The following is a 21057-nucleotide window of genomic DNA, read 5'->3' as shown; positions in this document are numbered from 1 at the left end:
GAATCTCTGTAACTTTTGAGGCTTATGTTGCATAGATAATTTTGTAGAGATGTTGGAAGAGTGTTTTAAGATATATCAGATTTTGGTATCTATAATAAATTTCGAGATACATGTGATATCATGTATTTACACTCTACATATTTTTTTCATGCCCGCAGTTTACCCAAACACATCTGCTGTTTCTTCTCCAATAGAGGGCTTTTCTTCTCAGCCCTTCGATCATCATCAAACAACGACTTTTTCTCCAACACAATTTGGGGTGTACGAATAGCATAAGAAGATAATATACCTTCGTTACCCTTCGAATCGATTTTGCTCACTTTGATCCCTTCTTTAACCCATTTTCATGCCGGTTTATGTTTATGTTCCCATCGTTTGAAACATCTTCAAAAAAGCGATCGTCGTGGTAATCTTAGTTAACGTTTTCCCATCAATTTCAGTGGTTTTTATTCTACTTTTTCTTCTTTTTTCTTTCGTTTCCTCTTTTCTTCTTCGCGATTCCTCTGCTTTACCGTCCGATAAACAGGAATCTAGTTTGTTTAGAAGATCCGGGGATTGGTTTCGATCGTGATCTGGAGTTTGCTCTTTCCGGTGGTTTAAAGGTCTTCAATTGATTCCTGTAGCCGCCTTTAAGAAAGGTATATTAATCTTGATGATATAGCTGTTTAAGAAAGTTCCTCAATTTAGTATTTATTTATTTATTTATTTTTTGAATTTTTGCAGTATTTATGGGTTAGGGTTAATTATGATATGGATGATTGAATTTGTTAGCTAAATTGGTATGAATATTACTTATCAAAGAATGAGTCCCATGAATATTCTTGTGGCAAATTTGTTATTTTCCAATTTATTTGTTTTTTTTCTTTTTTTGAATTTTGGACTGATCTTGAATAGTTATATGAAATTTTTTAGCTTGAATTTTTCGGCGGTGGAAGAGTGGGAAAGGAGTTGAAAGATATGGGAAAAGGAGATGATTTGCTGGTGAAGAGAGGTGAACATGTGCCGCTTGATTTTGAAGGTCCAATCTTGGTTTGTAGTAGGAATGATGATCTCGAGGCTGTGCTTGAGGCCACTCCTAAATCTCGTAGGAATGGTACCTTTACCTAATCATACTCTCTCTTTGTTCATTTTGTTTAATTAAACAAAAAGGATTGATCTTTTATTATGTTTTTGCTTAATTTGTCGTTTATAAAGAAACCCCTTGTTTTTATTCCTTATAAAACAGTTGGATGATTCAGTTGAGTATCATTACATAGCTGAACTACATTTTGATATCTACTTGATTTTATAGATATGATGCATTATTCTGGGGAAATTTTCTTTTATTATTTCCTCCGTAGTTTTTGCATTAATGCCATGTGCTTCAGTCTATTTATTTATTTATCTGCAACTTTGTTGATTTAATTCAAAATGATTTGATCATCCATTGGGTGTTGATGATCTAGCAGATTTGGTTTTTTTTTTCAGAGTGGCATTCTGGAGCCATGGCTTCAAAGCAAAGGTCTTAATGATGCAAACCAGGGGCTAGCATATTTTACAGTTTCAAAGCTTGGAGAACCTCCTACGGATGGCAAGACTGATACAAATCCTAAAGGTCTAACTGCAGCTTATGGGAAATGTGCATCTTCTATAGCTACCAGATTGCATGCTGGTGGCCTCTCTTGCAAGGTAAAACATACATTTTTACCATTGTCTTACGTTACTTGGACATGGAGTTCCTGGTGATTAAGATTTAAGATTGTACATGGTACCTTCTCTTAAGCGTGTTTAATGAACCCCGTGGTTTTAATAATTAGTCGACAATCGATTGAAGTGGTATAAATTTGTAGGCTTAGTGACCACATTGGATAACTAAATTTTATTATGTTGTTTACTGAATCAAATATTGTTCTGAGCAGGTTTTAGACAAAGAAGCGGCACAACTTGAATTTTGAATTTTTTCTTTTCTTGTGGCATTCTCTCTTTGTTCTCTCTAAAAGGCCTTCTAACAGAAATGGTTTTAATCTGCAATAAGCACACCTTGTAACAAGCTGCAAAGTCGTTTTCTAGATGTTTCCATAAATACTTCTTTGCTATTAGTAAGTAGTAACCTAGTAAATTTGCTTTCATTTGATCGGCTTGTTGATTCCTCTATTGTAGCTAGGTTTTTTAATTTTTTTTTACAACAGAATATTTTCTGCTAGTAATTCTAACTAGTTGTTTGCTACACATTATTTCTCTTTGGAAGTGCATGTTTTCTTTCTGCAAGTTAGCCAGCTTGGTTCAAGTATAAATGTCATCTGTCTATGGGTGGATTTTCTTTTGTCATCCTCTATGACTAGTGGCTGAGCTGTATTACACACAAATAAAGTTGCTATGGTCGAGTTCATAGCAAGTTGTTTACTTTAAACTTCTAATAATAGATGTATAAATTGGAATGGGTCCAATGTCTTTTTTCCACTGGAATAAGCTGAACTTTAATATGTGTTTGCATGCAACTTAAATAAGTTTTTGTCAGTTTTCTTTGCTGCATGATGGCCTGGGATCATTTTGTTTTTGAATTTTACTTGTCATAAGGTTAATTATTTCTCTAAGTTTCTCTCCTTGTTTCCTACTAGTTATAGATGGCACATTATCATGGTGTTAGTTTTCCTACGTACTATTCTGACCTTCCTGCCTAAGGAGAAATAATTTCTTATTTTTTTATTTATATACCATTTGGGTTTGTGACCCTAATCTTTGTAATATTTCCCAATGCAGCTTTGCTTGTTGAAAATGGGAAGTTCCTTCTTTGTGCAAAACGGACCCGTAGAACTACTTGCACAGAGTATGTTAGTTCAAGATTATGTATTTTTTTAAGTTTTATTTTCTTTCCCCTCATTTTTCAACTGTATTATCAAGCAATGAATGGAAAAAAATGAGGTAGTGAAAACGTGGAAAGACGCCATTTTAGGTGTTATTGTTGTTTATTCTAGTTAACAATGTTGAACTACATTATATTTTACGTTAATTTAAACTTCGATTTATTATTATGGATTTCAAGTTTGTTGTTATGGATGTTAAGTTTATTGGATAAGTTTTCAAGTTCGTTGTTATGGATGTTAAGTTTATTGGATAATGCTACAGGTTAAATTTGGGTAACAAAAGAGTAGAAAATAATATTTGAAAAAGTAGTTTTAATTTGCGGCATTTGTGTAAAAAACGTCACTAAAATTCCACATCTTTTGCGACGTTTATACAGAAAACGCCACTATATGTGTAGTCAATAGCAGCGTTTTACATTCACAAACGCCACTATATGACATAATATTTAGTGGCGTAAAACCATAATCTTTAGCGGCGTTTGTGAAAGACAAGCACCACTACCTTTTGTGGCGTTTGTTTCAGCGGCGCTTTTTGCGACTTTTGTTTTGCGCCACAAAGGTTTTTAGCAGTGCTTAAAAACGCTGTTATATGACTAAAAAACACCGCTAAAAATCAGTTTTGCTAGTGTGGCAAGCTATTATTATTTTTCTTTTGAACAAATGTTGTTTATATTATCCAATAAAACAATAAGCTATTACAAAAGACGTATACAATCTATGAGATGGATTCCTCTAAGTCTAAAAGATCCCCCAATAAACACACAAATGCATCTAAAAGATCCCCCAATCAAGACACAAATGCATATTTACCCTATAATTTTTATTTGGACAATGGCTATACAATCGAATGCAAACCATCTCTTTTGTACACTCAAGAATGTCATCAGTGGAATGAACTAATCTTCTAAATTGCTTGTGATTGCATTCTTCCCAAATACAATAAATAAAAGCAGTTCAAGCTAACATGAGGAAATGAACAATAAGGGTTTTCCCTTCAAATTGTGCACAACCCACGGCAAATCATTATTATTCCTTAAATCAGCATGTTGTTCGTATTAGTTTTTAGAGCTCCAACAACTTTTGTTGGATTTAATTCACACGATGAACAAAGTTATAAAATTCAGTGTTTAGTTTGGTCAAGTGTGTGGCTTCTCTTGCAGTTTTGTGTAACTGAAAGATGTTTTTTATATTGTAAAAGAAGAGTGTTATTACTTAAAACATTAAGTGTTAATCTTAAACACTGCCTTAGAGGGGTGTGGGTGGATTAAAAAGAATGTTTTAAAGCATAAAAGTAATTTTATACTAATATTGTTATTATTAATAGTTAAATTTAAATAATAGAATACCTATCTAAATCTCATCTATTATAAGTTCCACGATGGACCCATTGGATAAGAGGAGTCGCATTGTAGGTTATTTGACATAACTGACACTTTTTTTTTTAAATTTTCCCTTTCTGACACCGTTTGACCAATATTTCCAGAAGTAGCACCATTTCTGCTGAGTTGGCAAAGGCGCGTCCCGGACGCGCTTTACCCGTGTTTTCGCTGAGTTGGATGTCACGTGGAAGGCGCCCCGGGGACGCGCCTTTGCCAACTCAGCAGACACGTTTTGTTTAATAATAAATAGTTTTTTTATTATTATTATAATAAATATATGTAAAATGTTTCGATTAATGTAAGAATTATCAAATGTATTTTGTTAATGTGTGTTATAGGAAAAATGTATGAAATTATAATTACACATATGGTTATATTATTATTTTTGATTTTGATTATCGATCTATTAATTTTATCAGTTAATTATTTAAATGTTATATCTAGTCATCTCATATCAATATTTAACGAAAATATTGTATGTAATAAATTATAATTACATATTTAATCTTCAAGACTTACATTTTATAAAATTAGTCTTATTGAAAATTTAATTTAATAAATTTAATCCTCCAATCAGAACATGAAATGTCATATACATAAATTTTTTAAAACTTTAATTTGTTTAATTAATTTTTTCTCTTAGAAGGTGGAATTATTATTATTTTAAAAAAATTATAACTAATAATATTATTATATTAAATAATATATTAAATATATTTATGTATTTAAAAGTTAAAAAAATTATTTAGGTGTACATACATTGACAAATTATAAATGCAATAACATTAAATTATTAGAAACAAAAACATTCATTTAAATACAATATTAATTACATAAGAGTTAACGGTTATATGATGATAACAGAGCTGGACATTTTTTTCTATTGTGCGATTTTCTACAATGCCCACATTGTTTTTGTTCTGTTGACTTCTCCCGAATATCCATATCACAATGTATTCTAGTAGATATTGGACGACCTGAGTCCCTCAATAGCAATGGATCTGGTACAATTGTAAGCCAAGTTTGAATCTCATTTGGGTCTTTCTTTTCCTATGGGCGGAAACTCAAATTCATATACCTTGAATACTTGTGAAAGTTGGTATACGGGATCAACATAATTTTGTAGTCCAAATGCGAATGTGAGCAGCAACAATGACATGAGAGCATGGATATTTGAGTGCTTGAAAGAAACCACAATCGCACCACCTCTCTTGCAGATTAACTCTGAAAGAGTTAGCTTCAATCCCTTGGGGACGTGGCATTTCGGTTACACGAAACAATTCACGGGTGCGAGAAAAATTTGTAACTAACATCCCATTTGATGCAGCCACTTTTCTGTAAATCAACTACTAGTCTTGGGTGGTAAATATGTCCGTTTTGCATCCAAGTAAGAGCTTGTCCACCGAGCTTTGCAAAGAGTTGACCCAAACGAAAATAAGTCGTTTTAACCAACGCCGTGACTGGTAAATGACGCGTCCCCTTTAAGGTTGAATTTATTGCTTCAGCCAAGTTTGTTGTCATATGACCATAGCGATACCCCCCGTCATATGCATTTGTCCACATTTCTTTGCTGATGTCCATAATGTACTCGCACCCCTTCTTATTTTTGCCAAACAGCTCTTGTAGCATCGACTCAAACCTTTGAGGTAAGAGTTCGTAACCTAAGCCATTAGGAATATGTAATAGTTAATATGAAGTATAAATAAGTGATAAGAAAATGATAGAAAAATTGGGAAAAAGTAACATACCCATCCGCACGACTAACTGACGTTCGTCGTTCTTCTTGTATTTTCCGTAATAGTTTGCAGCAATATGACGGACACAATAACGATGTTGAACATGTGGAGGTCTATACATTGTACCCAAAGAGTCCATTGCTGCTTTTATCCCGGCTCCTCGGTCTGAAATAATGCATACTCATTCCCTGGTGACAACATGTAAACGTAAATTTTTAAGGAAAAAAGCCCAAGACTCAGTGTCTTCTCCTTGAACGAGGGCAAATGCAACAGGAAGAATATTGCGGTTTCCATCTTGGACCACAGTCAATAATAAAACTTGCTTGTATTTCCCATACAAGAAAGTACCATCAATTTGGACAATTGGTTTACAGTACTTGACTGCATTAATACACTGAGGGTAAGTCCAAAAGACTCGGTAAAATTGGCAGCAATCGCGAACCATTCGATCATTCACGTAATGATGTTGAGTTTCGAACTCAACAATTGTCCCTGGATTAAGTCTTTGCACAACATGAAACCAACTGGGCAGCTCGTTGTAAGAGGAATCCCATTCGCCATGAAGTTTGCAAATGACATTCTTTTTTGCCAACCACGCTTTTTTATATGAGACAGTGTACCCATATTGTGACTGTATAGCAGAAATCAACACTGCAACAGCTATATGAGAGCTTTGCTTCACAATGGGCATGATTGCTTGACAAATAATGTTGGAGTCCAAGTTGGGATGATCCTGGTTTATACCTGTTGCACAACATGTATGAGGACCGTTGTATCTGGTTAGTTCCCATAAGTTGTTCTTCCTCTTCCTCTTTGATACACGAACCATCCATTGACATCCGTTGTCACGTTGGACGCAGTAGCAGATATATTTCTCCGTGTTAGATCGATCAACTCGGGACTGAATTGAGTTACGAATATTGTAACTCTTTATTGCCATCATTGCTTCCTCCTTCGATGCGAAATCCATTCCAATATGTAAATTACCGTCATTGACTGATGATTGAAGTCCATAGTTGCCAACATCAGGAAGATCTGGAAATTCAGGCTCATACATTGCATAATCACCTCATACATATGTGCAGGAAGTTCGGCTGGTGTTGTATTTATCGGAACGTCATCCTCGTCATCATCAGAATGTACGTTATACTGTGGTGAGTCAGGTTCAACGAATAATCCCGTTTCAGCACCATCTGCACCTAGCTCCCGAAGAGGTTCTTCTGGTGGAGATGAGGGTTCCTCCGATAATCCAATGTTGAGGTCAAATAAGTTCCCGCTTGCGTGTCCTCCCCTTGAACTTAAGGCCATTGTATCATGTGGGATGTGAATAGACTGTCGTCTCGTTGGCATTTCCATATGTAAGTCGAAAACATTGGCAGATGAATGTCTGCCCCTTGAAGTAGAAGAGATGTTGCCATATGGATTATTGGTGAAGCCACGTGGGTTGAGATCATAAGCAGTTGCAGATGAATGCCTTCCTATTGAACTTGATGGCATGGTATATGGCGTTGGATCCGCCATTAATGATGTGAAATCATTACAGATCAGTTGTGTCGGGCTATCAACTTGATCAGTTTGATATGCAATGCCAAAGTGAGAGGAATATGAGAGACCACGAGTTGCACGAACCTCAATAAAAGTGGCATACATTTCAATAAGAGATTGTGAACTCCCCATATGAGCATCAACCATCATAGAAACATCATCATCGTTTGAAAGCTAAAATGATGTATACGTGAGCGGAAAAAGTTCAATAGGAAATCTGTACTGAAGTGAAGATAGTCTTCTCTGGCCTGCTACACGAATCTTTAACGAAATTTTTGTGATTAACTCCTCAATTGTGATGTTTCTCTTCAAGGTTAAGGGGATATAATGATCTGACTCAAAACCAACCCCCTCTTCAGCTTCCTTAATTTCTCCATTATACAAAACAACAGCAGAAAGACGACTCATTTTCAGAGAATTTGAGAATTTAGAGTTTGGGAATTTGAGAATTTGAAAGATTGTGAACTGAAGTTTGTTTTGAAAGTTTATAATACGTTGCATATAATAGTGTCTATAATCGGAGTATTATTCACATGAAGGCGCGTTCCCGGGGGCGCGCCTTCCATTATTTCGTCAGAGAATATGTTATCATTGCCCTATTATGTCACTCATGTCCCTCGGGGACACTAGATATATCAGTACCTATTATTTCACTATTCACATGAAGGCGCGTTCCCGGGGGGGCGCCTTCCATTCATCAGAGAATATGTTATCATTGCCCTATTATGTCACTCATGTCCCTCGGGGACACTAGATATATCAGTACCTATTATTTCACTATTCATGAAGGCGCGTTCCCGGGGGCGCGCCTTCCATTATTTCATCAGAGAATATGTTATCATTGCCCTATTATGTCACTCATGTCCCTCGGGGACACTAGATATATCAGTACCTATTATTTCACTATTCACATGAAGGCGCGTTCCCGGGGGGGCGCCTTCCATTATTTCATCAGAGAATATGTTATCATTGCCCTATTATGTCACTCATGTCCCTCGGGGACACTAGATATATCAGTACCTATTATTTCTCAGGGGACATGAAGGCGCGTTCCCGGGGGGGCGCCTTCCATTATTTCATCAGAGAATATGTTATCATTGCCCTATTATGTCACTCATGTCCCTCGGGGACACTAGATATATCAGTACCTATTATTTCTCAGGGGACATGAAGGCGCGTTCCCGGGGGCGCGCCTTCCGTTATTTCATCAGAGAATATGTTATCATTGCCCTATTATGTCACTCATGTCCCTCGGGGACACTAGATATATCAGTACCTATTATTTCTCAGGGGACATGAAGGCGCGTTCCCGGGGGCGCGTCTTCCATTATTTCATCAGAGAATATGTTATCATTGCCCTATTATGTCACTCATGTCCCTCGGGGACACTAGATATATCAGTACCTATTATTTCTCAGGGGACATGAAGGCGCGTTCCTGGGGGCGCGCCTTCCATTATTTTGTCATAGAATATGTTATCATTGCCCTATTATGTCACTCATGTCCCTCGGGGACACTAGATATATCAGTAAATCAGGTAAATTATAACCAAAATTTAACTTCTTTTGAAAGTTCAGCAAGTTAAGAATAACTTAAATTAAAACGTTATATGAAGTTTGAATAAATTAGATAAAATGTTATGGATAAATTGAATAAATGTGAAGTGATAAGTTGATTGTGACATTGAAATTGTATGGAATGAGCATTGAAATGTGACATTGAATAAATTGCCAATTCACCGATGTCGTCTTCTCGAAATGAGTTCCACATGGCGGTGGTTGTCTATTTCGTGGAGGATTTCTTCGTGGAACTTGTTCTTCAGTCTCCTCATCTTCACTATCATCATCAGCAATATTTTCTTCATTTGGTGTAGATGACGCTGAAGGGTCTGAAGGGCTTGTATAAAATAAAGACCCTGGAGGAGTGCTAGTAACAATCCCACCGCTCCTCGGGAACTGTGAAAACTGTGGAAACATTGGCATCGATGTCTGTGATCTAGATGGAGATTGAGGTGTCTGCGGAGAAACACCACCAGCCAAATAAGATGCATATGAACCATATGCTGGATCATTAAACATAGTCGTATATGCACCTCCATATGGTATAAAACCCTGCGGGCTAGGCATGTAACCTGGCGGGCTAGGAATGTAACCCTGCGGGCTCGGAATGTAACCATGTGGGCTCGGAATGTAACCCTGCGGAGATGGCATATAAACTGGTGGGCTTGGCATATGAAGTGGAGGGCTGGGCATGTACCCCTGCGGCATCGACGAATAAGGATGTTGTGGTGGGACTGATGCAGAACCGGTAGCGCCTTCTCTCCGTCCACACGACGGGGGACGATGATATTGAGACGGTTGACGTCTTTCTCGGCGCCTAGGAATGTTAACCCCTCGTGCTTCTGCCAAAAGTAGAAACGGCTTCCCATTTTCATTAAACCAGTCCATATAGTTATCCGTAACCATATGACCAGTTTCAGCGTAATATTGTCGAGGGGCCACCAGTGTATATCGGTTCTCCCAAAGCGCAATCCAATCTCTGTGTCTCACCACCCAGTTAACATTTCTTCCCTCGTCTATCTATGTTATTCACGTCGTCTAAATTCCTAAGAGCTCCAGGAATATATTGCGTACAACCATACTGACGGAGCACGCGATCAACTGGATGCCACTCAATAATAGCATAACATATAAGAGGTATAACCGATATCCATACCTCTAATGACCCACTAAGGTGGGGTGGGATGCAAGCTTTCACTTCATCGCTCGCATAAGGTATCCACTGAAACTGAAATATAAATATACAATTCAAATAAATAAAATATTCTAATTATATCTAACATTTTAAATTAAAATATTAATAATTAAACAAATTTAAAAACATACCTCAGACCCAGCTTTCGTATCAATAAGTAAACGAATTTCCTCTAACCCAGTAGGTATACTTTTATGGTCCTTTCTTTTCATCGACCACCTATGAAATATAATATAAACTAAATATCACCCTATTTAATTAAAAATATTTAAATCAAAATTTAGTTCGAAAATTACCTCAAAAATAAGGGGAATACGTATGGTTCATTCACGATCGGGCATAAGAAAGGCATGCGGAACCACGCCCATGATTGTAGAAGAAGAAGACATCCACCGATAGCAGTTTTCTTATAATTCGTCGCCCGACACATTTCTCTAAAGAGAAATGCCAAAACTGCAGCACCCCAACTATATCTTCCAGCTTCATCAAAATCGATCAGATGCCCAATACAATGCACATGGTTGCGAGATTTGTCGGGCATCAATATTCCTCCAATTATTCGTAGAATATATGCCCGAGCACATGCCTTTGCTTGATCCTCTGAAGCATTTTCATTTAAAACCTCAAAATTAGCTTTTAACCAAGATAAAGCTATTCTACCTCCATTAAACTCTGGCGGAGCAGCTCCAAGATAATCAATGCACATTGATTGCCAATCACCATCCGCCATACCACACATCATATTTTCGTCGACGGGAAGCCCCAGATGCATAGAGACATCCTCCAATGTAATTGTCGCCTCTCCACATGGAAGGTGAAAAGTGTGTGTCTCGGGCCTCCACCTCTCAATCAGTGCAGAAATTAGGACAGGTTCGAGTTTGCAACCGCCTATAATTGTTGCAATATACCCGAACCCGGCAGAAGCCAAATATGGCAAAATACGTTCCGGTGTTGGTATACGTGGAATTTTAATAAAAGTCTCTAAAATACGATCAGCATCCTAAATAATATACATTATAAAAAATAAAAATTAATATAAATTCATAATAACTTTAAAATAAAAATAAATTTAACTATTAACATTAATTATAAAAAATATTACAATATCGCTAAAATGTCTGGAGATATGATCAATATCCAATCGCAACAGCATTTCGTTTTCCATTATAACTGTAGACAAAACAATATAATTAGCAAAAAAAAATTAATAATTCTAAATAAATAATAATTATAAATATTATTTTAATAAAATATAATATTTACATAAATATATTAATATAAAAAATAATAAATATTTAAAAAAATAATAACATAAAAATAAATTTCTTACCACTAATAACAAATTTAAAACTCAAATAGTTGGAGAATTTGAGTTATATAATAGAGGAGAAGATGATTTTGGTGTGAAGAATGAGGGAGGGTTGAGGAGGGTTTATATAGGGGAGGAGGAGGGGTAGTTAGGAAAAACGGATGGGGCCATTTATGACATTTAATGGAAGGCGCGTCCCCGGGGATGCGCTTTCCACACGTGTCTGCTGAGTTGGCAAAGGCGCGTCCCCGGGGATGCGCCTTCCACACGTGGCATCCAACTCAGCGAAAACACGGGTAAAGCGCGTCCCCGGGGACGCGCCTTTGCCAACTCAGCAGAAAGGGTGCTACTTCTGGAAATATTAGTCAAACGGTGTCAGAAAGTAGAAATTAAAAAAAAGGATGTCAGTTATGTCAAATAACCCGCATTGTATGGGTGATTCAAACTCGAAAGCAAAGCCGAGGTGGCCGCCAATGAACCGGACTCAAATGGTCTAAAACAACAACTCCTTGTAAAACGGCATCGCTTCGGAAACATGTTCCTTTGAAGAAGAAAAAAGGAAATTCAGGGATTTAATTTCTCGCTATTAGGGAAAAATATTATTTTATTTTCCCTCTTTCGTCGGGAAAATACTTTTTGAATATTTTTTCTCCATTCTCTGAAACTCGTTTACCCTCCAAGGCTCAACCAAAAGGAAGTCATTTTCTAGCGCTTTTGAGCTTTTTAGGGTTTTGTTAAATCGGGAACGTTGAAGGAAGATTATCTAATGGCGACGGACGCACACGGCCAAACGGCGAAGACGATGATGGACCCCGCGCTGCTAGATGATATAATCAGACGGCTTACGGAAGTCCGATTATCCAGGCCAGGCAAACAAGTGCAACTTTCTGAGTCTGAGATCAAGCATCTTTGTCTTGCCTCCAAAGATATCTTCCTTCAACAGCCCAATTTGCTTGAACTCGAAGCCCCCATCAAAATTTGCGGTAACATTCCGGTTCTTTTTTACTTTTGATTTTTTTGTGTATAAATTTGATGTTTATGTTTATTTTTAGTGTTTTTATGAGAACATTTTGTGGGCCTTGAAGGAAAGTTGAGTTTTTATTATGTTTTTAGGGGAAATCAATGTGGATAACTGGTTTGTGGTAGATTCAAAAGTTTCGTTTTTTAATTGAAATATAATGTTCAGGGATTCAGTTAAGAATTCTGAACCAGATAAGATGTGAATTTCTCATTTATTTTTGAAAGTTTGAATGCCTAATTTACCGTTCATTTTGGAGTTTGGTTGAGGGTAATTTTGTTGCTGTTGTTGTTCTGGTGGTGGTTTATTGCTGTTTGATTGCTGAAAACTGTAGGGAAAATATATAAAGAGATTAAAAATCATGCATTCTGCTTGGGGCATTTGCGATTAGATAACGTTTTCTAGTGCAATGAAGCATGCATATAAGTAAAAACGGACCTCTTAGTACTACCATCATTATGTTGTAATTTATTGTTTCTTATTGTAAAGTGTTTGTTTGTGCTTTTATTTAGGTGACATACATGGACAATTTAGTGATTTACTAAGGCTCTTCGAGTATGGGGGGTTTCCGCCTCATGCTAATTATCTATTTCTAGGCGACTATGTGGATCGTGGCAAGCAGAGTTTGGAAACAATATGTCTTCTACTTGCTTATAAGATTAAGTATCCAGAGAACTTTTTCCTATTGCGAGGAAACCATGAATGTGCATCTATTAATCGGATATATGGGTTTTATGATGAATGCAAACGAAGGTTTAATGTGAGGCTTTGGAAAAGCTTTACTGATTGTTTTAACTGCCTTCCTGTTGCGGCTCTTATAGATGACAAAATATTGTGTATGCATGGTGGTCTTTCCCCGGATTTGGTGAACCTAGATGAAATTAGAAATTTGTTTCGTCCAACTATCATTCCTGACACTGGCTTGCTGTGTGATTTGCTCTGGTCTGATCCTAATAGAGATGTTAGAGGATGGGGAATGAATGACAGAGGAGTTTCTTTCACTTTTGGGGCAGACAAGGTGGCAGAATTCTTAGGGAAACATGATTTAGATCTTGTCTGTCGTGCGCATCAGGTTATTGACTTGTCTAAACTTTTCCCTTTATATATTACTGATCAATATTAGAGCTGAACTGATTCTGTTGGATGTAGGTTGTGGAGGATGGTTATGAATTCTTTGCCGATAGGCAACTTGTTACAATATTTTCAGCACCTAACTACTGTGGTGAATTTGATAATGCCGGTGCAATGATGAGTGTCGATGAAAACTTGACGTGTTCTTTCCAGATTCTCAAGCCAGCTGAGAAAAAAAGCAAAGTTCATGTCCACTAAAATGTGATGATTGCAGCTATCATTGTATAGCGGCTTACAATTCGCGACAAAAGTAAGCTGAATAGTGTTGTATTTTTGTTCCTTTTTCTCTTACAATTTTTAATTTGGTAGTGTTGGTGTTAGTGCTCATATTTATAAATATCAATGATCTTCATTGCAATTATGTGGTCGCGACTTGCGAGTGTAGGAGTAGGTCAATTCAATGAATTAATCTGATAAATTGTTTTTAGCATTGTATATTATTGTTTGTTAGTTTTCAACATATAGATATACCATAGCAAAGATGTGGTTGAGTAAGAATAGTACTTGATGTCCTTATTGGTTAATTTGGTGATCCGTAATGTGTTTTTAGTTTTCTAGTCTGAAGGGTGAAATCCAGAGTAATGGATCTTTCTCCAAAGTCATATGTTACTATAATTCTTAATTATGTTTCTCATATTTTTTATTACCCCTGTTATTCATATGGTTATTAAATGACATACCAACGATCACATGCAACTTTGCATAATTTACTGTTTCTCATTTGCTCCATTGCAGATATCCTGTTTATATCTTTCCTTGCCAACAATGGTTGAATCTGAAAATCAGTGGCTTCAGAACTTCAGGTAGTGAAGATGCAAAGTGACCTCTTCATGGATACATTTTGTATGGTAAAAAAACTTCACTAGTCTTGTGTAGAGTTAGCATAAGTGAACCCCTGCAACCCGGTTTATCGTTTTTATTTATAGCAGTCAATCTGTGTATATGTAGATGATATATCCGGTCTGGCAGTTTGTAGTTGTGGTTTTGAGTTGTTGGAATGAAAAGATTGCCTGCTTGTGTCTTCAAAAGATTTTTGGTTGTTTCAAGGCTCTATTCACTGATTGACATGTTTTAGGTGCATTCAAATGTAATTGATGAGATTGTTAGTTGCAATTAAGGTCTCTACTATTCACGTGTAATATTAATTTCATTCGAAGATTCGTCTTCCCTTGGTAATGGTATCATCTTGAATTTCCTTGTTGTCACAATTCTGTACCTAGGAGCTATCGAACTCCCTGGTGCAAGGGGTTTCCTTCTGTGCTAGAGTGTTGCCATCGGACCCTTTCGAACGCAGTCTGAAATGCTTTCAGCATCATTGATTCAATTGTTTTTGACCATCTTATGAATAAAATAACTGATTGACATGCTAAAATGGTTCACGAAAGTAAGATATATAAACATTTGGTCGGAAGGAATACTCCCTTTTGTTTCTTCCCCTTCTATAATTAAGTTAGCAACCAATAATTAGCAATTTAGAACATTTTATAGTTTTAATTTTTATATTTTAAAATTTAAATTTCTTAGTTTTTTTTTCAAAATTTTTAAAATTAACTGTGCTCATAAATTTTTAATTAAAATTAATTATATTGCAGAAGACATTGAATATAAATGACCCTTTTAAGTTTATTTTACATTATCATTCACACATGATTTATCATATCAATATTATAAGTGTTGTAATAGCGTTGATCAAAGAACATTGAATATAAATTACCTTTTTAAGTCTATTTTCAACAAAAAGAATTTGATATTGTTAAAAATGGATAATCACGAGTCTTCAATATGAATTTTATAAAGAATATTAAAAATAATGTTATAATATGTAATTATGAATTCTGAAAACGAAAGAAATAAGATACTTAAGACAAAAAACATCAGTAACCGCCCATGGTCAGAGATATCGGTATGATACCAATAACCATGATCGGTTTCAGCATCGAATTAGGACACGGGCTGCTACTAGGCCTACGTAAAAAAAGAAAGAAGTTGTAATATCAGTAATTAAAATTATGAAAGAAATTTAAATTAAAAGAAATAGTGATGATAGGAGATATTGTCATCGTTTTATCGTCTTCCTGCCTGGAGGAGGGAAAATATCCCCATGGTTATGGCAAACAAAGCTATCAGCCTTACAAGTTTTACCTCAGCTTTTCCTTCTTCTTTCGATAAGCTAAACAAGTCATCAAAGGGTGTCCAAAAGAACTTGAGGGTTTCAACAATTCCACAGGTTAAAGCAGCTCAAAGCCAAGCTGAATCAGATACCGGAAGATGGGCAAGACAGAGACGCCCCCAGAATGTAGATGGAGACTTCTTTGTAGGTAAATATCCACTTTCCCTTTTCTAAGACCTTTGTCGTTGTAATTATTCTTCAGTAGGTGGATCGGATCAGTTGGTTAATTGAAGAAGGGTTGTAAATTCATGTTCTGTTATGTAGATTGTGTTTCCCCACATGTTTTACCATTTTTTTTTCTTTGCTGTGTTTGTGTTTTCTTAATAATGATGCATCCAAAATCACCATAGGTTGCAAAATTGTAAGTACCTTGTAATATTTCTCCCTGTGCACAGACACTGCTATCTCTGATAATTTTGATAATGCTTTTTAATACGCCCTGCAGATCATACATGCATAGATTGTGATACCTGCCGATGGATGGCTCCGGTAATCTACCCCGCTTGTATTTGTATTACAGTTAACTTTTTTGAGTAGATGAATGTTTACTGCAGATAATGCTATGAATGTAAAACAAAACTTTTCCGGTAATCTATTTCTTGCCTTTTCAGCAAGTCTTCACACGAGTTGGCGAGATGTCTGCAGTTTACAATCAGCCTACCTGCAAGGAGGATCGATTACAAGCCCTCCAGGTTTGCTCGTTTTGTTTCTTCTACAGACTTTTTGCACATGCACACACTTGCAGACTATTATATTACTGTTAATGTCTATTGCACAAGAAACAGCAACATTTGTGGTTGTGATGAATCTCTTTATGTCTTTTAAGATTCAAATTCAACTTGTTTTCAAACTTGCAGCAGCTTCTTCTATTTTGTAGTATAAAATGTTGAAATTTGCAGGCCTTGCTTTCCTGTCCGACAAGCTCGATCCATACAGAAATATCTACTTCTGATATCCTAGAAGCTCAGAAGACATTTCCAATTCCAATAGATGAGAAGAAACTTCCGGTATCCCTTATCGTTACTGTATCATTTGAAAGACTATATTGTTCATCACGTTCTTGTTTCTGGAAACAACATGCTTACTTGTTCACTGTGGCTATAAAACGATATGTTTTCAGGGTGTTTATCACTGTGGGTACCATTCTTCCAAGTCATATGGAGCTTCTTCCTACTTGATCGTTCATTCTGATGGAAATATACTCATAGATAGGTACTAATACGATGAAACTTGCAGCAGTTACCACTTCACTTAATAAGATGAGCTAACATGGGTGTAATATTTTTTTTTCAGCCCCAGATTCACAGAGAGACTGGCACATAAAATCGAGGAGATGGGGGGAGTGCGCTATATGTTTCTAACCCACAAGTATGTCAGCAATTTTTTCATCTTTTGTTCCTTAGAGGTTTATGATCCATGTTTTTATGGTCAGGGATGATGTTGCTGATCACGGGAAGTGGGCGAAGCGGTTTCATTGTGATCGGATTCTGCATTATGGAGATGTAAGTGCTATATATCCTTGCCTCTGGTATGGTCTATCATCTGTTTAAGAATTTTGGCAAAGTCAATTATGCAGAAATGTTATCCTTACCTCTGGTATGTGCTAATTAGATAGTACATGTAAATTTAAAGTCTATCTCTGCAGGTTGAAGCTGGTACTGCTGATGTAGAGACAAAGCTAGACGGCAGCGGCCCATGGTGGCTTGGACAAGATTTTATGCTTATACACACTCCGGGCCAAACGGAAGTGAGTTATTAATTTAATGCATACTAAAAAATTGTGAGCAAATACGGTTTCATTACCACTTAAGAAATACTTTCCTCAACCTAATAATCAGATAGGCCTGTAAACGAACCGAACGCACACGAACAGAGGTATGATCATGTTCGTTCATTAAATAAATAAAATGAACACGAACATAAACGAACAAAATTTTTTTTGTTCATGTTCGTTCATTAAGGAATATAGCTTGTTCATGTTCGTTCATTTAAATAATAAACGAATATAAACGAACACGAACGAACGAATATAAACGAACACAATAAACGAACATAAACGAACAACACAAACACAACAAAAAAACTTATTCGAACACAACAAACGAATGTAAAAAAAGAATAAACAACAAGAATAACAACTTAAAATTCATTAATATAACCTGCAACTTTAGAGTTAATTTGTTCGAATATGACAAAAACATACATAAATCATAAATAAACTATATGAACATAATAAAGTCTTAAAGTTAATTTGTTCAACAAAACAATTTTCTTGAAATCCAAACAACTTCAATAATCTTCGTAACATATTCAACTTGCCCTCTGTTCGAACATAAATGAACGAATAGAAATGAACATAAATGAACGAACATAAACGAACATATAATCGAATGTTCATGAACATAAATGAACGAATCCCGCGCACGGTTCATGAACGGTTCGCTGAACGTTCAGTTCATTTACATGCCTAATGTCAGATTTAAGTGAGGTTTTCAAATAGTTTGGTTCTATCAGAAGCTTTTCAAACAGTTTGGTTCTATCAGAAGCTTTTCAAACAGTTGGACATTTTATAATATTGTTGCAGGGTTCTGTTTGCTTGTTTTATAAGCCTCTTAAGATTCTATTCACTGGTGACCATCTGATGATGAGAGAATCTGGGTTGGACATCATAGAGATGTACAACAGATATTCAGGTATAACCTATGTTACTCGACTCGGGTATGGGTATCGGATTAGGGTATTTCTATATTTCTCCATACATATATTTCATGTTTTTTTAGCCTTTTTCATGCAAATGGAAGTCTATGGAAGGTCATATCTTCATACTCATGTTTCTGTATGTGCTGAATACGGATATTTCAAGAAAAATGAATGGTCGGTGTAACGCAGGACATAACTGTATATACATATATATATAGTGGTACATATGAGATTCTTGCTACCTTACTAGGGATCATCATCTAGCTGAACATGTTATCGGATCCTGTCTTTCTAACAGTTATTCCATTCATATTTTCATCATTTACCTTTTTCTGCATGGTTTTTGGCAGTTGGAACACAAGTAGATAGTGTTAAAAAGTTGTTGGATTTGGATTTCAATTGGATAATACCAGGTTGGTATTGTACAACAAAAGTTTGGATTCAATGCCCTTACTGTTTTTAAATTCCATCTTGAACATTTAACGTATATTTACAGGCCATAGTAGGAGAGTCCAGTTCAAAGATGTTGGGGAGAAGAACGCAGTTGTGGAAGCTTTCGTGGAGGAGAAGTATGCACACTATTCATCGGCTAAGAATAGATGGATATTTTTCATGTAAAGAACCAATCATCTCTCATATAAACAGCAAATGGTATTAAGAGTTTATCAATAATATAGTTTGTTTGTGTGTACATTGTCAATAGTTAAAATAGTTAAAAAATTATGATTTATCTTATTTAATTTAAATTTAAAATTCGATAACTTAATCCTATAATGTTCCATCCTAATTCTGTCACTAATTTAGTTATATTCCCACTATAATTTTTGAACAGAAAAGCTTACCCAAATCTGAAGAATATTTCGAGGAAAGCTGAAATAAAGTAAAGGAAAGAGTGGGGGAGAATCCAGGGCCGTGGCTGAGGGCGTAAACTGTGCGACCGCGTAGGCCCTAAAAAATGGGTTTCAAAAAAAATATATATAGTGGTGTTTTATCAATAAACGTCATTATAGATGGACCTATTGTGATTTTTTTTTTAAAAACACCATTATTATTGCGGCTTTATTGATAAAACGTCATTATAGATGAATTTATTACGGCGTTTATTAAGAAAACGCTATTATTATTGCCCCGAAATTGAATATATCTAGAAAATAAAGACCCCTTTATACGAATTTATACATAACCCCGAAAACCCTGCCACGACCCTGGAAAATCTTTAGCGAGATATAATCTTTAATTAATAGCATACAAAAGAAACCATACTCTTTAATCTCTTCCAGTTGAAGGGTATGGCCTCTGTCAACAGCTTTATAATTTAGTGGGTCTAATGTGACTGAAAAATAATTAAATATTTAATGAGATTGAGCTTAAAATATATATAATATTAAATATTTTCATTTAATTTAGTTAATTAAATATTAATTGAATATTAAAAAATTAAATATTAACTGATGAAATTAATTTAAATTACTCATCATTTAACTAAATTAATTCAATTAGAATCTATTCAATTAAGTTAAATGAAATTGAGAAGTGGACATCTCTGTATTTAATAAATTAATTAATTTGATAAAAGATAATAAAAGGGGAAAAAAATATTCCAAAGAGGCGAGAAATAGAGAGAATGGGAAATGGCATATTGGGAGAGGTCGACATCAAATCTAACGAAATCTACGCCAGCAAAGAGACAGTGATGCCTTAAACCCACACTGCACATCCACCTGCTTCAATTCCATTCGATATTACATCTTCTCTTTCTTTTTAGCTGGATTGCAATTTGTTTCCCATTTCTATTTCCATTTTCTCATGAAATTAAATAAGATTTTTTTTTTTAAATCTCAAGAAAGAGAAAATAACCTCAGTGATCGAAAATGCTTTGTAATATATGATTTTGATCAATTTTTTTTGGATTTGCCAAAATGACCAACAAAATCGCAATGTGATCTCTAATTCGCAACGCGATATCCAGTATCGCAAATCAGTTTTTAGATTCGCAATACGAACTTCGACTATCGCATTGCGATTTTCCAAATTCGCGTTGCGATTTACATATTCACATTGCGATAGTCCAAGTTCTCGTTGCGATAGTCAGAGTTCGCGTTGCGATTTTCCAAATTCGTTACGATAGTCCAAGTTCACGTTGCGATTTTCCAAATTCGTTGCGATAATCCAAGTTCACGTTGTGATTTACATATTCGCATTGCGATAGTCGAAGTTCGCGTTGCGATTTTCCAAATTCGTTGCGATAGTCCAAGTTCACGTTACGATTTACATATTCGCATTGCGATAGTCGAAGTTCGCGTTACGATTTTCCAAATTCGTTGCGATTTACATATTTGCATTTGCCCAAAATCGCAACGACTGGTGGTATTGCATTTGTTTCTTAAGAATTTTCTCTAAAAAGATAGTATTCGCGCGGACGTGTCAAAGACACGTATTACCACGACCACGACCCGAGACGAGACGACGGCG

General features: G+C 35.8%; 3 protein-coding genes across 5 annotated transcripts; all 3 read left to right on the top strand.

Annotated features, from left to right (window-relative positions):
- Positions 1 to 424: 424 nt before the first annotated feature.
- Positions 425 to 2910, top strand: LOC120128977. 2 transcript variants are annotated; one of them, XR_005516681.1, is made up of 4 exons: positions 425 to 638; positions 913 to 1093; positions 1449 to 1668; positions 2740 to 2910. XR_005516681.1 is itself a non-coding variant. In XM_039146583.1 (4 exons), exons 2-4 carry the CDS (start codon positions 998 to 1000, stop codon positions 2836 to 2838), a joined length of 396 nt encoding a protein of 131 aa, XP_039002514.1. In that variant the 5' UTR covers positions 425 to 638; positions 913 to 997; the 3' UTR covers positions 2839 to 2910. The 2 variants fall into 2 exon arrangements, 1 of the variants encoding a protein (XP_039002514.1); XM_039146583.1 differs by having other exon boundaries at positions 1468 to 1668.
- A 9277-nt stretch (positions 2911 to 12187) lies between these two features.
- LOC120128976 (serine/threonine-protein phosphatase PP1 isozyme 4-like) lies at positions 12188 to 14739 on the top strand. Of its 2 annotated transcripts, none has more exons than XM_039146581.1 (4): positions 12188 to 12549; positions 13097 to 13656; positions 13734 to 13965; positions 14451 to 14739. In XM_039146581.1, exons 1-3 carry the CDS (start codon positions 12333 to 12335, stop codon positions 13911 to 13913), a joined length of 957 nt encoding a protein of 318 aa, XP_039002512.1. In that variant the 5' UTR covers positions 12188 to 12332; the 3' UTR covers positions 13914 to 13965; positions 14451 to 14739. The 2 variants fall into 2 exon arrangements, with proteins under 2 accessions (XP_039002512.1, XP_039002513.1); XM_039146582.1 differs by lacking the exon at positions 14451 to 14739 and adding an exon at positions 14181 to 14199.
- Positions 14740 to 15768: 1029 nt separating this feature from the next.
- LOC120128658 lies at positions 15769 to 19203 on the top strand. The gene is made up of 11 exons (XM_039146301.1): positions 15769 to 16033; positions 16331 to 16374; positions 16497 to 16577; positions 16785 to 16892; positions 17006 to 17097; positions 17179 to 17253; positions 17318 to 17387; positions 17531 to 17632; positions 18470 to 18578; positions 18936 to 18998; positions 19082 to 19203. The coding sequence occupies exons 1-11, from the start codon at positions 15817 to 15819 to the stop codon at positions 19201 to 19203; spliced, it is 1083 nt and encodes a 360-aa protein (XP_039002232.1). The 5' UTR covers positions 15769 to 15816.
- Positions 19204 to 21057: the final 1854 nt, after the last annotated feature.

Source organism: Hibiscus syriacus, unplaced genomic scaffold (genome assembly GCF_006381635.1).
Source record: "Hibiscus syriacus cultivar Baekdansim isolate YM2019G1 unplaced genomic scaffold, ASM638163v2 tig00110482_pilon, whole genome shotgun sequence".
Lineage (NCBI taxonomy): Eukaryota > Viridiplantae > Streptophyta > Magnoliopsida > Malvales > Malvaceae > Hibiscus > Hibiscus syriacus.
The sequence above is the reverse complement of the archived record's forward strand: the minus strand, read 5'-3'. Positions and strand labels throughout refer to the sequence as shown.

Coding starts and splice junctions, on each gene's coding strand:
- LOC120128658 (XM_039146301.1), top strand. CDS start 15,817: ATGGTTATGGCAAACAAAGCTATCAGCCTTACAAGTTTTACCTCAGCT. Junction 16,893..17,005: donor TAGATGAGAAGAAACTTCCG/GTATCCCTTATC, acceptor ATATGTTTTCAG/GGTGTTTATCACTGTGGGTA. Junction 18,579..18,935: donor GATGTACAACAGATATTCAG/GTATAACCTATG, acceptor GGTTTTTGGCAG/TTGGAACACAAGTAGATAGT.
- LOC120128977 (XM_039146583.1), top strand. CDS start 998: ATGTGCCGCTTGATTTTGAAGGTCCAATCTTGGTTTGTAGTAGGAATG. Junction 1,094..1,467: donor TCCTAAATCTCGTAGGAATG/GTACCTTTACCT, acceptor TTTTTTTTTCAG/AGTGGCATTCTGGAGCCATG. Junction 1,669..2,739: donor CTGGTGGCCTCTCTTGCAAG/GTAAAACATACA, acceptor TTCCCAATGCAG/CTTTGCTTGTTGAAAATGGG.
- LOC120128976 (XM_039146581.1), top strand. CDS start 12,333: ATGGCGACGGACGCACACGGCCAAACGGCGAAGACGATGATGGACCCC. Junction 12,550..13,096: donor AGCCCCCATCAAAATTTGCG/GTAACATTCCGG, acceptor GCTTTTATTTAG/GTGACATACATGGACAATTT. Junction 13,657..13,733: donor TTGTCTGTCGTGCGCATCAG/GTTATTGACTTG, acceptor TGTTGGATGTAG/GTTGTGGAGGATGGTTATGA.